The following is a 13328-nucleotide window of genomic DNA, read 5'->3' as shown; positions in this document are numbered from 1 at the left end:
CACACATTCTCCTGTTGGTGTTTGGTTTTAAATCTGTAAGGTGCTTGGACTCTTTTATAAAGAGCATGATATAAAGGTCAAGATTAGTAAATTAGATAGCTGCTATGAAGAGGAACAGCAAAGTTACCCCTGAGTTTTTTAAGTCAGTAAGAAAAAGTCTAAGAAAAGTGGAAATGGACAGATACGGGTTTGTAATTGTCATTCCTCACAATTAAAGTGAATTACAACTGTGCTAAAAATAGAATATCCACAGAGATATAATAAAATTGATTCAATTTTTTTTCTGTTTACTTGTATATAAACAGGTTTCTGATGAAAAATATTGCTGGATATTTTACAAGAAGTTTCTTTTAGCCTTTCCTGTTCTTCCTGAATATATTTCATGTCTGAAGAAAGGAAAAGAAGTTTGGGGCAGTCCCAGTCAGTCTGCCGGTCAGTCAGACTTCTATCTTTAATACAGGCATGTAACAATTTTTGCTTTGAAGGTTACATGAATCACAAATCGTCCCTGTCATGTGAATCCAGACACATCACAGGTTGAAGAAAAGAAAAGTACCCCAAACGAAGAAGTTTGCCACAGATACGTGAATTATAATACTGTTTGGAACTGAAAGACAACAAGATTTCACCTTCTGGAGCAGAGATTTCATGGATTCCAATTCCAACACTGTGGTTGTAACTGGTAAGACTTTCATTTTGCTCATCTCTAGCTAAAAGAAGGTGTGCACACACGCTTGAGCTTTGTCGTAAACAGTTCCCTGGAGGGAAAACCAGTAGCAAACGGTCATACGAACAATTCCAAATGGAAAATAACTTGCTGCTGTGCCTTCCTAAGAAAAATCAGATGCATGTCAGAGGAAACAGACTGCAGTCTGCCCTCTCTGCTGCCATCCAGTTTGGTTTGTTGTTCATTCTCTCCATGTTTTAATCTTTGTTGACATTCTCTCTGATCCAAACCACATCGCTCAAGGCAGCGCAGGCGAGTATTAGATAAAGCTTACCCAAAAGGAGCTCTGAAGCAAGAAAACCAGGTTGCATCACAATGTCACATAGTCAGTGTCCAGAATTAGAGCAACACATGGCAAGTTGCAGGGTCTCAGTTTCACGGCAAGGTAAGGGAGATTTAAACGGGAGATGCTGCCTCATCACTGCTGAACGAGACCATGAAATTTAAATGCACCGAAGGAGCGTGCCTGAACATGCAGCGCAAGGGACCAAATTAGGAGTGTCTCTTGCTGGCTCTAGCTACTGCTGAATCACAGTGGCAGAACCACCAGCTAGAGACTTCTGAGCTTTAGAAGGTTAAAGCTCTTCAGGAATGCTGCTACTCGCTACTCCTCTTGTTGCCACTGGCTCAGCTAAAGGCAATCATTACACAGATCTTGACATGGGAGTTGCTGGATAATTTTCCACTGCAGGTCATTTAAGGACATAGGAATGAGGTTGAAGTTACATCAAAGACATTTGCATCTTGCTGTTTTCAATTAAACACTTGTTTGTTTGTTTGTTTTTAATAGCTGCGAGATGGGCAGAACTAGTTTGGCTTGCTCTAGCTGCATGGAGCTGAATGGGAGCGCGGGAGAGAGCTGGAGGTCTCTGCTAACCTCTGAAAACGCTGACGAGCTGTTGCTCTCCTGTGATATTTATGGCACATACCCTTGATGGGCACGCTTCTTAGTGCCCTGTGAGGTTTTTCCTCTCCTTACACAGCCATTTAGGTGCAGAAATCGACTTGTTCGAGCAGTTTTAGACTAGTGCGTCCTGTTCCAGACACAGGTGCATCTTTAAGCGATTACAGAGATTATCACAGCGTGCCTCTGTCACATTTTCACCTGCTCATAATATAAACCTGCTGGCAGCGAGCCCAGTTTATTACATAGTGCTTAATGATATTCCCCCAGTTAGCTCTCCAAATGTTGCAGGTATTTCAGTACTGTAAATCTCTCTTACATTTAGTCATTTCTTTTCATAGAACAATTTTATCCTAAGTGGTAGTTTATGGCCACCACTGAGATGCATGTATTTCACTGTGAACTATTTAATAACTTTAATATGATTCTGCTGTTCTGCACACACAGGTTCACAAACATGCACCACCTTCAAAATGGAGTAGGTGTCACCCTAATTTTGCTCTGAAAGCAGAGTGGGACTAGGGAGGTTTTATGTTCCCTGTTAATGTGAAATGAGCACTATTTCCCTTGTTCCCCTGCCATAAACCTGGGGAAAACATTGTCAAAAATATTAGCACCATCAGGTTTTTCATAGTATTAGAGAGAAAAGAGTGAGCAGTTATGAAGTAAGTATTAACAAATTAAGAAATGCTTAAAGTCTAGCATTAATTAAGCTGTCATAAGCCTGCATTTAGGCTTAATTGTCCCCACATACAAGTACCTTTCACTGTGCAAAACAGCAATGATAGGCTGTCAAGTACTTATTTGTCCATTTAAGGATTTTTAAATATTTAAGAGTTATAGCATTAAAACCATTTCACAAACTCATTTTCCTGCCACCCAGCATCTAAGACTTGGCAACACTCTGGATTGAGCGAGAACAGTAATTGAGATTAATAAAGATAGTGGGAGTTTTCCATCAAACTTTTTCGTGACAAAATGCCCATCCAGCTTCAAATGAGATTTTTTTTTTCCTTTTTGTTTAAAAAAGTCTTTCACCAGAAAGGATGCATAAAATCAAATGTTGTACTTTGGGTTCAAAGAGTCCTTTTCCCTTTCCTCCTCTCTTTTCCTGTGGGGGAAAAAATAAAGGAAGAGGTTTACCCCAGGACCACAAAAAGCACAATTTCCCTGACAGAAAACTTAAGTTTTCATTACTTGGGATTAAAAAAAATATTACAAATGAAATAAAATTTTACTGTTTGAAACATTTTCATTCAATATGTGTATCTTCATCTTCCTGAGCTTTTAATAAGAATGGTACATTGACTGTGACCTGAAAGTATTTAACACCAGATCTCTTAGTAGTGCTATTTCTATGGATGATGATCCTTGCTCAAAATCATCATTTACGTGATCTGTCCTATCGGCTCCAGTACATTTACTAGCTTCAATTAAGGTTATCTCCTAAGGAAGCCTTGACATGAATGGAGATTGCAGGATTAGTTCTTGTATCAGTGCATATAAAAAAAAGAAAATGCTGTTCTCTTAAGTGTTACAAAGTCTAAATCCTATCTAAAAAACTCAACCTCCATAACCAAAAATATGAAGATAAAGAGCAAACGTGTGTGCGCATACGCGTCGGCACCTAATCTACTACGGCAGAGCAAGAAGTGAAAAGCATTTTTCTTTTCAGGTTTCGGTCCCTTCAGACAATACCTGGTTAATTCTAGCTGGGAAGCAGTGAAGGTAAGCATAAAAAAAAGGGAGGGAGGTGTTTTACTTTGTGGAAATCCCAATCCAAACTGTTTTCAGGCTTTCCATTCCCTTCAAAAAAGTTGTGTCTCATGACTCACTGAACAGAACTGTGCCTCATGGAGCAGAGTCCGAACATGGAAGAAAGACGATAATTAAGAAGTGAAACATTATTTTCTTTGCACAAATGTTTTTTTGATGCTATTTAAGCACTTTTCAAAATATTATTCTTGATGTTAAAAAAGGATATTTTTTACCCAGGGTGCTTCTCTGCAACTAATGCATGTGCCGCAGGTTATCTCTGTCTTCAGTAAAGAGCCCACCTCATACCACAGCTCATTCTGTCATGTCTGCGTGAGCCGATTCCCTTCTCATACAAGTGTGGCCTGTTGAGTTCTTGCTGCCTGCTGCAGGCACACACCACCTAAACCATGCCAATTCTGAGTATGTTTTCCCATTTCAGCTTTGGCTTCCACTTTCACATGACAGTGAATTCTACAGTTAAAATGGAAAACAAGGCCGGTCAGATTTCTTCCCCCTCCCTACACCTTGACTAGCAGTAACAGGGGGGGGTCTTGAAAATTCCTGCGTATTTCCTAAATATGTGCATTAGAACAAATTTAGCTGGGTGGCACAAAGACGTGGTTTTGATTGCTGGCTTCCAGCATCAGCTTTTCTGTTGCAATTGCTTATTTTCAAATTATTGTTTGTGTGAACCCACATTTCTTGGGACGCACCAGAAAGCTCCACAAATAGATTATTTCTCAGGAACAAGATTACTCATTTTTAAAATATTTTCTGAGTTTTAATAACAACATAATTTCTGTCTTCAAATATGTCTTACCAAATAAATACCCAGCCATTGTATGTAAGAGTATGTCTGCTACGATGAAATAATTTACTAGTTGGGTACTTTAGTGCTCTAGCTCAATCTGAAGTGTGAAAGGTCAGAGTATATATGTTCAAACAGTAGGAACAGCTCCAGAGATTTGCTGCGTGTGTGCAGAAGTCACGTGCAAGGTTCACTCATTCTCCCTAGCACAGACTATGGCCTTTCCTCGAGTTCAGTTACTCTCATAAGGTATTTATGAACAGAGTTATTTTGAGAGGGTCTTTCACACAAGTTCTTAGCCATTCCAAGGTAGAAAGAAGGTTTAGACAATGAAATCTGAAACTAGTTGGGGAACAGTCAAGATAGTAAAACTGAATTGGAAGATTAGTCCAATATCTGCAAGAAACAACCAGATAAGACTGTTAAAAATGAAAAGTGAGACATAAAACAAACTGAGGGGACTATGTTCTATTACGGAGACTGAAGGAAATACTTAAATACTTCTGGACACTGAAATGAAAGAGGCTGCTATAAGAAAGCATTAGTAGTGATAGAAAAGGTGGCGACTCTACAGGCCTATAACCGTATCACAAGTGTTGGTGACAGCTACTGAAGACCTGTCTTGAAAACGAAGTGCAGTCAAGCTAAGGCGATTGAAAAGCAAGGAGCCAGTACATTTTTCCAAAGACCAAAGCTATAGCAACTCCACCACCCCAGAGATATTTTCTACTTTAGCATTGCTATGTGAAAAACGCTGAGTGCAACTTGGTGCTTGGTAGAATAAATCTATTACCTGCTCAAAGTCGTGAGGGATGTTATCCCTGTAGGTTAACAAGAAACAAAAATACTTCTGTGTCAACTTTCCACACCCCAGTCATCGCAGGAGACCTGTAAATTATCGTAACTCTAACCTGACATGGGCCCTAAACCACAAATATTTGTCAGTTGACAATGTTCTTGCTCATTTATTTCCTGATTCCTGTTGGTTCTAATTTTGGGTGCAAGATCATCCTCTTCTGGTTGAAAATAAAACCTGTTCTTTATCTTCAAGCAAAACAGCCTAAAGCAAAAGCGCACCGATGAGTTTTCTGTAACAACGCCATGTGCTGGCTACGCCAGGAAGTTACATAACAAGGGCTACGGCACTCCATAAAGAAACAGATGTCAGTCCTTGTGTATGGAGGAGAACAAATCCATTTGCCTCTGATGTGACACCCCCCGCGTGGAATTAATTTGTATTCATACCAGGGATGCTGCTTTGCTTTCCTATTCCCTGGCAAAGGTGGTTAAATCCAGGCAATTCAGGGAAATTTGCTGCAAATCTGGAAGTACTTTGAATTTTGATAGGCTCCTCCACGCTAAATCGCAATCTCGTGGTATTGTTCCATTGGCCTTGTTCACAAGAGTAGCCCCATGGTCTTCAGGAAGCTTACGCACATGTATGACGGATAGCAAAATGTAGTGTTTACATCTGGAAGTAATCCTGCCTTGGCTTGGGGCTCCTGCCTGGATCGCTAAAGTGACATAAAGCCCTCCTGCCGAGTCTCTTTTCTGAGAACCAAGCAGGAGGACACTCAAACTCATCCTCAAGAATGTACCGAGCAGCCAGGCCAGAGCTACTAAACGTGACTGCTCAGGCTTAAGGCCTTTGTAGCGTTACCCAGAACTGTCCTAATTACTGCCCCAAAACGGACTGGGTTCTTACCAAAAGCCTGGATACCACGGCACCCTCAGTGATGTTGTAACGCTGATACACGTGATCTTAAGAGTTCACATCCCAGAAGGGTCCTCATACCAAAAGCATCCAAAATCCTATAAAAATACATGTAACTGGAGTTCCAGGGTCCTAATTCTCAAAGCAGAGCCTCGCCCTCCACGCTTTTGGAAATGGAGTCTTTGCCAAAGGGCAAGGCTTCACTTCTGTGAGCAATGCTGGCTCCTACGCACAACTGCTGCCTTAAAATCCCCGTTAGGGGCTTCTCCGTGAGATGCTGTTGTACTCTGCTTTGCTGGGGGGATCAGCTGTTTTCCTAAACCTCTTTCCTTGCTGTAGGGAGGATCAGCGATTGATCCAGCGAGCACGTAGCCCACTCCAATAGTTGCATCCCTCCTATGCCCTCGTTGGGCACTCAGAAAAATGGTTGTGTGATAATTATTTATACTGCCTTTTTGGTGAATAAGCCAATTTCCATTTTCTGAAATCCCCAGGAAACAGATGGATAAATGTTAATAAAACTCTCCAAATCTCTATTTCTGCTGGTTTAGAAAGAGTTCTGAATTCTTGGATTCCTTATGGGTATGAGGTAGCAGTGCATTGTTGCACATTGCCTGTTTTATAGTATCAACATACAATTTTCCAAGAACGTGAATACCACCCTGTCGGTTTTGCATGGACCCAAGTTCTCATCACAGCACAAGATGACTCGCACATGAGGCATTCGTCAGCGTTGCATCCACGGAGTTCTCTTCCTCAGCAAGTAGCCCTCCAGTGTCCAGGGAAAAGGGTAGCCTAATGGATCTGAAAGTACAGGCGAACCTGTCAATTCAGGGTCATTGAGAAAAGCTTCAGAGCTTTTATAGACACTGTCACGTGGCCCACCATGGCTGTCTAGCACTAGAAAGACAGCTTCTCTTTTAGAAACCTGTCTCACTAAGTTTTTCATGGTTCTCATAACTCCATTCACCTGAAATACCCTCCTAAAATATGCACAAAACCTCCAGCAGCAGCACTTCTAACTCTGGAAGGGCGGGACATTCCCTCTGAATGAAAACACCACCAAGTGTTTACTCCGCATTTGCTGACGGATCACACTGAGTTACGATGGTGTGTCAGTTCTTCAGCACCACATGGGACCCTCAGAATCCCAGATCCCCCGAATTATTTATTCCATGTTACAGACTGATGCTCCCACCTAATAACCCTTGATCTGACCCTGTTTCTACATCTCCTCCAGAAACTCCTTTCTGCAACTTGGCAGCTGAATAACCGATCAGGGGCAGTCTACCATCGAGGTCGGAGTCCCCAGTTAATAGGGCACAAATGTGCGTTGAGTGACAGCATTCATAGTAATTAAACTGTTAGTGCAAAGAACAGGTCGCGTTTCCAACTGCTTCTGGGAACTGTGTTTGCTACCGGGAGATGAGGATCAGATCTCCGAGCGCAGTTTTTCATCCTGCCACTGACCATGTGGTCTTTGGAAATTTGTCATTTAATCTCTCTGTCTCTCGCCCTCTCTGCTTTGGTTTCATCGTCTGTGAAACTAAGACGACACTGCTATTTAGTGCCTCCAGTTCTGTTCTGGAACTTTCTTACATCCCTAAAGCTTTAAAAAGGTATCTGCAGGATTCAAAACAAAACAAAACACAACACAAAAAAACCTAAACCAACCCCCAAACCCCACCAAACAACCAAACAAAACAACTTTGTATGCCACACACTCGCAGACTGACTGGGTCAACGGATAACTCCTGGTTTTCTTCTGCCACCAATACAAGCCTTTTTGAATGAAGTTTGCAAAATGAACATGTGAGCCCCCTGCCCTCCTCCCCCGCTCCTGGCAAATCATTGAAAAATCAGGCAAACTCAGGGAAATTTTCTGGAGTTTTCTAGCAGTTCAAGATGCTTCTAACACCCCGTGTGACGCACAACCGCTGCACCTGAGCACAACTGTTCTGTGCAAATCGCTTCTCTTTGGGGAGGGCTGGGTAACAACGTTGGCTAGAACTCCAGCGGACCCGGACTGTGACCACAACTCACCGACTCAAGGTCATCATCAGCTGATAACGCTGGATTTCCTCTCCCTTTTCAAAGAACTTCCCAACAAAGGATCTTCACACTTTCTTTTGAACGACGTTTCCCACAAAAATGTCCTCCAAAACTTTTGTCCTCCTTCGAAGTTTCCTTTGCTGTTTCAGCTACAAAACCCAGGCACCTGTTTACTGAGTTACCTCACCAGAGTGAGCTCTCGGTTCCAGATGCAGCCATCCTCCTCTAACCATCTTCGGTCTCTCACCTTAAATGCAAAAATGGTTTTGGTTAAGGCTGCGACAAGGAGCCACCTGGTCTCAGGGGGTATAAGCCCATGGTCAGGATGCTTAGACAACAAAGTAACACAAATCACTGACAACATGATGAAATTGCTGAGGATGTGGTGAACTATCTTCCTTTGACACAAATTCTCAGCCCTTGCTATTGGCCAGCTTCTGGGTTTGTCCTGCACGAAGGTATTTCTGCGTGTTTCCCCCATGACAAATGGTGACAACAAAACGTCGGTCCAGGCAGCACCGGCGCAGAACTGCCTGCCAGCTCACTGCGGGTCTCCACACTCTGCACCAAAGTTACGGGTAGTCGAGTCCTCTAAGCCTTACAGTTAAAAAGGAAGAATCTCATTAAATGTTAAAATTAAAGATGCTTTAGAAAAGAAAATGCTAGTTGTGAAGCAGCTGGGGTTTTCTTTGTTGGAAGCGAAGACACAGCACAGCATTCTTAAGCAAGATGATGCAACGGTCTCTCAAAGACTGTCAGCGCCCAGAGGAAGAAAGGCTGGCACTGTTCTCTAAATGTGTTTACTTCCCTGCAGGCATTGTTTCCTTGCTTGTGTCAAATAGTTTATTGAGCACAGCTAATCAATGTTTCCGCTGACAAGAAAACTGGAACAGTTTATATAGGAAGCCGGTGTTGAAGGGCAAATTTCCCAGTTAGCACAGCTTAGAACTGTGGGCCTCATCCGCACGAGTGTCTGTAGTGAGAAATGAAAACTTGAGAAGACAAAGACATTCAATACAAAGTTACAGGTTTCGTGGGCTAATCGGATACCTCTGCTGCTGCCCTCCTTGGCAGCTTCATCTGTGCCCTCCGTTGGTACCCATCTACTCAAATGCACCAGGGAAGTTCAGCCACCATTTTCCTTTTCTGGGACAAAGCCCTCTACCTCCGCTGCGCTCCTGCAGCCTGCCATTGCAGCCACCTGCCTTCTGCTCAGAGGCTAAAGCCTCGTTTGTTAGCCCTGCTCCACTGACAAAATAGTTTCAGGTCATTTCTACACGACATTTATTCTCCAGACCATCTTCCAACCAACCGACCAATCTGCTGCTTTGAAGGGAGCCTTTGTTTCTTTCACCTCAGTTCTGGGTGTAATTTTTGTTTCCTTTGGGAAAAGGTCCCATGGGGAAATTCAACTCTGCGTAAATGACAGAGCAAAAACATCCCAATAACTGATGTTTCCTTTTGCTAAAGAAACATATTCTAGACCAAAAAAGAAATGAAACGCATTCTAAATGTGACCTTCCTCAACGTTGACCGTCACCTCCAGCAGAGTTTACCTGAACCCGTTCAAGACAGCAGATCACGTGTCACTTGACTGGACAGCTCATGTGAATTCCCTTTCAAGTTGTGTCTCTTGATAGCGCAGGTTTATCTGCTAGATCTTTCAGAGGAACAGCTCAAAGCCTATTTAGATGCTTTCAGGCTTGTACCTTTTCTGACAGATCCTGCATTTCATGGTGCCCCATGGGCCAGTCCTTAAGCAACAGCCACTCCCACCCATTGGAGACCGCGCACCCCTTTGGAAAGCACAACAACGGCTCCACATGGACATGACCTTAGGAAATTGTTCAGCACATTTTAGTCTTTTCCCATTAAAAAAGGGGGAGCTACCACTACCCAAATGAATCCCACTGCAGACTAGAATTTAGGAACCGTGGGCTTGGCCTTACATTGCTCTGTCAGATGTTTTCTCAGTTGCATCAGCCTGATTTCTTTCACACAGTCGGAGAAATCCAACGCTCTTACAAGTCCATGGTGGCTTTTTTGCAAACACAGGAGCTGTCCAAGAGAGGCCTTGGTGAAAACATAGATCTCCGTATCATGCAGCTGCCGGTGGTTTACCAAAAAGCAAAGGAGCAAGTCTTCAACATATGGACAACTCTTCAGCCGCTGGTGAGTAATCAGAAAGTTACACAATTTCCCCCCTTCGTTTATGAATATTATTGTTCGGAGTGGATCTTTAAAAAGATCTCCAGAAGAGTATTGCACAATAGGGGCATCAGGCAATCTGGAAAGCGGCTATTAAAACTGTGATAAAGGTTTCAAACCAAAATCCGGAGCACACGGTAATTAGCATGCTGCTTTAACCCTCTGCCACTTGAACAGCGTAACTACACGCTGAACAACGGAAAAAACCCGATCCACCATGAACTGCCACGAAGGGACTGCAGCTCTGATGTCCTGAGCTGACTAGACACGACAAAACCAAGCTAAAGCACAATTTTGTTCTCATTTGTAATCTCTTATGGAAGTTTTCTTTGAGCACAAGCTACAGCTCCCTACCTCGCAGCTCGTACTTCACATAACGCTTGGCCCTGTTGCATGACGTGCTTTTAAAAACCAGGTCTCGTTTTTAATTTCCTGTTATTCTCTCTGGTGGGAAAAAACCAGCTTACTGTTCACGTTGGGCTGGCTTCATCCGCCAAAGCACTCATCATCCTTGAGCAGTGTGGGAAGAACAAAGGCTACCAAGAGATGGATGCTTGTGGTTTTCACCCAGAAGGTGGCTGTTGCATGCTAGATGGTCCAGAAAAGATTGAATCTACAATTAATATGAAGACCGTCTGGAAAAACATTTCAGTGGAAGGGGTTGATATCATCTTTTCCAGGGACGCGGGAAGGTAAATATTGCTGTCAGGGTCTCGCAGTAAAAGCAGAAGTAACTCCATCAGCTCATTTAACCTTGGAGGGTCTTTGCAATGACTTTTCCTCCAAGCAAAACCCCTTTGAAGCAAAGTCTTCAGAGGGGCACAAGTATGAAAGTGGGATAAATTTAAATTTTATGGAAAGCACCCTTCATGAAAAACTACAGCCAGTAGATATTTTTCCATGGATTTGTAAATTCCAAAAGAAACAAGTTTCAACATCGCACGCCCTGTGATTAACAACCCCAGTAAACCTGAGCTATTAAGAGTCTGAAAGCAATACTGACTAGTAGCAGATTTTAATCTATTTTTCCCAACTGGGAGGGATACAAAATGTAAATACATCCACTGAAGAACAGAGCAATTACAGGTACCTTTGGAACGATGTCTGTGATCTCATTACGTGTTTGAGCAGTACTGAAGCAATTTTCTGTTACGCTAGTCTGCACTCACAAGGAAACCACAGAAAACGATCCCGTTTTCAAAAAATAAAAATCAGCTGATTTTGGCCCTTAACTTCAGGATTTGCACCTCCAAGTTAAAAGGCAGGGTGACAAAACCCCCCCGACCTCCAGACGGTGCGATTGTAGGACTCACACCACGAGCTGGGTTAGACAGCTGCAGTTCCAGCGGACTGCGTTACCTTCCCAGTCTCACATAGCCTGCAGAAGCCTAAGCCAGAATGCACGGCTTGGGATTTTTTTTTATTTAAAGTTCCTTCTGGGTGGGTGTCTGCGAAACCAAACCATCAGATAAGGAACATTTGTTTCTCAAACTTGGTTTATTTCAGTATTTCCTTTATTCACTAAGCAAATATGTTTTTAATAATTTTGTAAACCAGATCTGGTTTGGCTACTTGAAGAGTATTTAAATGTCATCAAAGCGCACTGCTCCTTAATTCAGGTTTCTGGCTTGGTTTTGTTCTGAATATGGCAGGTATATCTGTGATTTCACCTACTACGCTTCTCTGTATTACGGCAGTGGAAGAGCAGCTTTCATCCACGTGCCTCCATTATCCACATCGGTAACAGCAGACTTTCTCGGAAAAGCATTACAGACAATTATCTTCGAAATGTTAAAACAGTGCGGGGAAGAAAGAGAGGAGGATGGATCACAGAAGAAAAACCCGAAGGTTTCTTAGAATGCCGTTCCTTACCTCTTAAATGAAGCAAATCTGAAGATTATTGAAAACCCCTGCATAAAGGATTTCATATGCCGTGTTATTTTCAGTGAGATTTCCTTACGAAACCCAAACAACTGTTCAGATCCCTCTTTGGTGTGAAAGGCTTGAGAGAAAAAACAAACGACTGACAGCCTGTATTGCTGACAAGAGCAAGGTTGCTTCAGGTTTAAGAAAGCATGAAACGGGACTTAAAACATTGTAGATGCTTAATCCTTTGTTCGAAAGCCCTTAGTAAAGACTTCCTGAACCCAGATGGACGCTTACCGCCGCAAGGATGTTCAGCACGGGATGGTGTAAGAGGGGCCACTTGGCCCCAGCCTGAATCCAGAGAGAGTTCAGCCATACAATGGGCCCACATAAACCGCGTAAATATGGAGGAGAACATGAACACAACACACGCAGAGATCCTGTTATGTGAAGTTTACAATTCTCTCGTAGCGACCTGCTGGTTTCCCCATCGGAAATGGGCTACCAACCCAGGGCAGCTCAAAAGAAAGTAAAGAAAAAGCCAGAATCCAACTGGTTCTGTAATGCTGTTGGTGATTTGGGTTTCAGCTGCCCAAAACCACCGCTTACCCCATGCTCAGCGCCTGTCCCAAAGGAAAACCCCGCAGCCCTTCCACAGCGCAGCACCCAGACAAGAGCCCGTCAGCAGAACAGCTCACGGCTGTTCAGGGACTTGGGCATCAACACCAAAAGCCGAACTTGTCCCAGGAAAGGCAGCGGCTGAAGCCCTGTGCTGTGCCAGGCGTCACGGCACACAACGTTACCTACAGAACAGGAACCAAACGAGAGCTCAAACTGTAAAACTCCGCATGGGGCAGGGACAGGTCACGTCTGTGCTTCCCCCCTGCCACGCCAGGCTCCCCGTCTCCACACGGGCTGCGCCGTGACAGCTGGCTGTGACAGAGGTTTGCAGCGCTTCCCCTTCAGCACACAGGGACCGTCAACGCACGCTCTCCGTGATAATCTTGCTAGTACCGTGACAGCCAAGGGCGAGATAAAAATAGCAGGTATTTTTCAAAAACAGTCACTGGAAGAGGACAGCAGCAGCTTCATCTGGACACCTGGGATTTCTCCAGGGAAACGAAAGCCCGTTCTGCAGGCATCACGCTGGTAAAAAGGATAACGGCCCAACCGAAGAGGAGGAACAGCTGATGAAGCTCTGGGCCACCATCGTGCCTCGCTTCAGTCGATGTTTTGATGACAGGAGGCAGAGGCACGGGAAGCACCAAGGTAATTCTCGTTTTCTTGCCGC

General features: G+C 43.5%; 1 protein-coding gene across 1 annotated transcript; it reads left to right on the top strand.

Moving 5' to 3' along the window:
- Positions 1-648: 648 nt before the first annotated feature.
- Positions 649-12028, top strand: PGPEP1L (pyroglutamyl-peptidase I like). The gene is made up of 5 exons (XM_009961344.2): positions 649-682; positions 3307-3359; positions 10019-10135; positions 10634-10863; positions 11824-12028. Exons 1-5 carry the CDS (start codon positions 649-651, stop codon positions 12026-12028), a joined length of 639 nt encoding a protein of 212 aa, XP_009959646.2.
- The last annotated feature ends 1300 nt before the right edge of the window (positions 12029-13328 follow it).

The sequence above is a fragment of the Leptosomus discolor genome, chromosome 11 (assembly GCF_034619465.1).
Source record: "Leptosomus discolor isolate bLepDis1 chromosome 11, bLepDis1.hap2, whole genome shotgun sequence".
Lineage (NCBI taxonomy): Eukaryota > Metazoa > Chordata > Aves > Leptosomiformes > Leptosomidae > Leptosomus > Leptosomus discolor.
This window is presented reverse-complemented; position numbering and strand designations above follow the sequence as displayed.